This window comes from Lactuca virosa, chromosome 7 (genome assembly GCF_052849685.1).
Source record: "Lactuca virosa cultivar CGN04683 chromosome 7, Lactuca_virosa_CGN04683_v6, whole genome shotgun sequence".
In the NCBI taxonomy this organism is placed as follows: domain Eukaryota; kingdom Viridiplantae; phylum Streptophyta; class Magnoliopsida; order Asterales; family Asteraceae; genus Lactuca; species Lactuca virosa.
Window position 1 is genome coordinate 116,604,774 of NC_136432.1, and position 4,432 is coordinate 116,609,205.

The 4,432-nt window shown below is 39.4% G+C and overlaps 1 protein-coding gene across 1 annotated transcript; it reads right to left on the reverse strand.

The window, feature by feature from the left end:
- Positions 1–426: 426 nt before the first annotated feature.
- On the reverse strand, positions 427–1,047 carry LOC145127070 (uncharacterized). The gene has a single exon (XM_079062318.1). The coding sequence runs from the start codon at positions 1,045–1,047 to the stop codon at positions 427–429; it is 621 nt and encodes a 206-aa protein (XP_078918444.1).
- Between the last annotated feature and the right edge of the window lie 3,385 nt (positions 1,048–4,432).

The window sequence follows — 4,432 nt, forward strand, 5'->3', positions numbered from 1 at the left end:
ATCCTTATGTTTCGAGATTTTCATCCTCGAGGACCCTTATATTATGAGATCCAGAGGATCCTTCATGTTTCAGGATCATAGCTTACGGAGATCCTTAGATGTGCGTTGTTCTGCATGGAAAACATTAGCTAGGGGTGGGCGTTAGTCTAGCTAACGCCCCTCCGATGCTTAAGATAGTAATATAATCGAGGAGAGAGTAATGATTAAAAGTTCAAGGTAAGGAACATATGTACCTTGGTTTTGTTGAGGATCTATTGTCCCTACTTACATGTAGTATGTTTTGAGGTGTGTAGCATTCCAGGATCTTTGTAGAATATCTCATTCAAGTGTTGCTAGCCAATATGCTCCTTTCCCTACTTCAGCATCTATCAGATACGGTCCTTCCCATTTGGGAGCTAATTTACCTACGCTGGGATCCTTGATGTTTTAGAATGTTTTCCTCAATAACAAGTCCCCTATTTGAAACCTTCTGACTTTTACATTCTTATTATAAGCCTTGGTGATCCTTTGTTGATGGGCAGCCATGCGCATTTTGGAAAGATCTCTGAGTTCGTCAATAGTGTCAAGATCCTGCGCTAGGATCCTATCGTTATTCTCTTGGTCTTCTAGCAAGTATCTTGCCATCGGGAACACTACTTCGGTAGGGATCATTGCTTCCATCCCAAACACCAAAGAGTATGGGGTCTGACCTGTGGCTACTTTGGAAGTAGTCCTATCTGCCCATAGGACGAAAGGATGTTCATCTGCCCATCTTCCCTTCTTTTTGTCCAATCTTTTATTTAAGTTGTTTACTATGATTTTATTGCTAGACTGTGCTTGACCATTAGCTTGGGGATGAACGACAGTCGTTGTTATCATTTTGATTCCCCAACTTGTGAAAAAGTTTGTTGTCCTTTTGCATATGAATAGGGATCCATTGTCGCATATCATTTCATCCGGGATCCCAAACCTGGTCAAGATATTACATTTAATAAATGACACTACTTCTTTGTCTCTTACCTGAACGAAATCCTCAGCTTCAATCCACTTTGAGAAGTAATCAGTCATTACTAGCATGAAGACTTTTCCTCCTGGGGCCACCAGTGATTTTCACACTTATCCATTCCTCATTTCATGGGCCATGGGGAGATAATTAGATGTAGAGGTTCTGCCGGTTAATGTAGGATGTTGCCATGTCTTTGGAAAGCATCACACTTTTGAACATGTAGAAAATAATCTCTCATCATGGTCGGCCAGTAGTATCCTGTTCTTCGTATCTTGGAGCATAAGGATCTGCCCCCGTTGTGATTGCCACAATCTCTTTCATGTATATCCTTTAAGACTTCTGCAGCTTCAGGATCTTCCAAGTATCTAAGGTATGGACCTACCACAAATATTTTATAAAGTTTACCATGGATTAACATGAATCTTGAGACTCTCGTCCTGAATGCTCTTTCGCTTTTTTCTTCTGTCAGGATCGTTACATTCTGGAGATACTCCATGATGGGTTAGGTCCATGATCACGGACTTCTTCAAGGATCCTGTCATTCGGGGTCCTTTTGAGGAAGGATCCTAAGGTCAGGATATTCAATAGCTGCTACGCTTTTCGGATGTTTAGGATCTTCTAATTTGTCGGAGAGGGTTTCTATGGCTGGGGTTATTATATGGGTTATAGGAATCCTTGTCTCTGGTGGGATTCTAAGGGAGGATCCTAAATTGGCTAATGCATCTGCTTTTGTGTATACTTCTCTGCGAACTTGGGTTAGCCTAAAGTTTTCGAAATCAGAAGCTAATTTTTTTGAGGATCTATAGATATAAATCTAATCTTTTACCTTTCACTGCATAAGATCGATTGAAGTGATTGGTTAGTAATAAAGAATCAACAAATACCTGAAGATCCCTGATTTGAAGATCCTTAGCCAATTGTAGTCTTATGATGAGTGCTTCATATTTTGATTCATTGTTGGTAGTATTGAATTCACAACTGACTGCCTGGGGTAGAATGTCCCCCTGTGGCGACTTTAGTATTATCCTTAGCCCAATTCCTTTTTGATTTGAAGCTCCATCTCTGAACAGTGTCAATTTTCCCAGGTGTTCATCTTCTAGGAATTGCTTGGCTTCCCTATCTACTTCGTTTTTTAGATCATCACTAAACACAGCCACAAAGTCTGTGAATGCTTGTGACTTTATGGTGGATCTTGGTTCATATCTGATGTCAAACGTGCTTAATTTCACTGACCATTTTGCCATCCTTCCTGACATTTCTGGTTTTCTCATACATTCTTAATAGGATAATTAGTTTTTACATGTATAGTGTGTGTTTCGAAATAATGTCTTAATTTAGTAGAAGTCGTTACTAAGGCAAGAATTAATTTTTTGAGATGAGAGTACCTGCTTTCAGGATCCATGAGACTTTTACTTATATAGTAGTTAGGATGTTGGTCTCCGTTAAGATCCTTGGCTAGAACAACACTTATCGCGTTTGAGGATACTGAGAGGTAGAGAAGAAGTGGTTCTCCATCTATGGGCTTTACTAGTAGTGGTGCAGAATTCACATATTTTTTGAGTTCCTGGAAGGCTTTCTCATGTTCTTCAGTCCACTCGAATTTCTTATTCTTTTCAAGATATCTAAAAAGGGCTTGCACCTTTCTGAGTATCTTGAAATGAACCTGTTGAGCGCCGCTACTCTTCCGGTTAGCCTTTGGATGTCTTTTGTTGAAGATGGGGATTCCAGCTTTATGATTGATTTAATATGCTCCGGGCTTGCTTCTATTCATCTCTTGGTTACCATATATCCAAGGAACTTTCCCGACTTCATCCCAAGATGGCATTTGAGCGGATTCAACTTCATATTGTATTTGTCAAGGATGTCAAATGCTTCCTTAAGATCTCTGAGGTGATCTTCAGCTTTCATTGACTTTACTACTATGTCGTCAATGTAGACTTCCATGGTGTCCCCCAGCTTGTCTTTAAACATCCAATTCACCAGAGTTTGATATGTTGCACCTGCATTTTTATGGCCGAAAGGCATTGCAGTGTAACAATATATACATGTTGGTGTTATGAGTGTTGTATCTTCCTGATCGGATGGCTCCATCTGGATTTATTGAAATCCTGCTGAAGCATCTATGAAGGTTAATAGTTCGTGGCCAGCCATCGCATCTATCATAGAGTCAATGTGTGGTGGAAGAAAAGGATCCTTGGGACAAGCCTTATTAAGATTCGTGTAGTCTACACACAATCGCCATTTGCTGGTTTTTTTTGTACGACAACCACGTTAGCTAGCCATCTTGGGAACTTAACTTCCTTCATCATCCCTATTTTGAGGAGCTTCTCTACTTCTTCTTGGATGATCTGATTCCTTTCAGGTGCAAACTTCCTTCTCTTTTGGTGTATTGGTCTGAAAGAAGGATCAATATTAAGTTTATGAGTAATAATACTCTTGTCTATACCTGTCATATCTTCTTGTTTCCATGCGAATGTCTTGCTTCTGGTTCTTAGGAACTGTTGGATTAGTGTCTAAGTCCATAACTATATTTGGTATGTACTTGACCCGGTTGTGCATGGTCCTTTTGGGTTGCCTTCACCAAAGCAACTTGACTGGAGGAATAATATAGAAAGAGATGATTATGGTTTATTAATATATTATAAGACTAATATATTAAAAGAGAAATCATATTTGTTTAATTAACATTGGTCAATAATTAATTAAGAATTAGTTTTCTGATCAAAAGAAGTTAATTGAACTTAAGCGGATGAACCGTAATTATGTGATAGTTACAAAGTAGAGCAAGGAAACCCTAATAGATAGGGCGGACGAATTCTAGGGATAAAGCCTAAAGAATTCGTCCATAGGGATTCTAGAATTATCCTTGGGCTGCTTGGTAGCTAAGTAATCAGATAAGGATAACCATTGAAACCCTAATTCCTACACCTATATAAAGGACCCCTAGGCCTGGGAATTTCGGCCACTTGAACCCTTGAAGTCCTAGAGCCGAAATTCTCCTCTCCCCTCTCTCTCTTGTTTCCTCCAATTGCAATTGGTGTTTGTGATTCATTAGAGGCACAACACTTGAGGTGCTAAGGTTCTCAAGGCTTCAATATCTTCAATCAACAACAAGGTAATCATCTAGATCTGTTTACATATGTTAATTTTGAATATCATATGCTAGATCTAGGGTTTGAAAGTCTTGGATGAATGCATGTACAAAATAGAGAAACCTAGATCGAAGCATTAGGGTTTGCATGAGCACATAGGATGTTCTTTTGGCTCAAACCCATCAGTGGTATCAGAGCTTTGTTTGGTTTCTATTGTATTGATGCCTTGTATGTTCATTCATGCTTTAAAATCGTTTTTTGGGATTTCTGTCTGATGAACTCGACGAGTTCCAATGAGAACTCGACGAGTTGGATGAACTCGACGAGTTCCAATGTGAACTCGATGAGTTTAGCT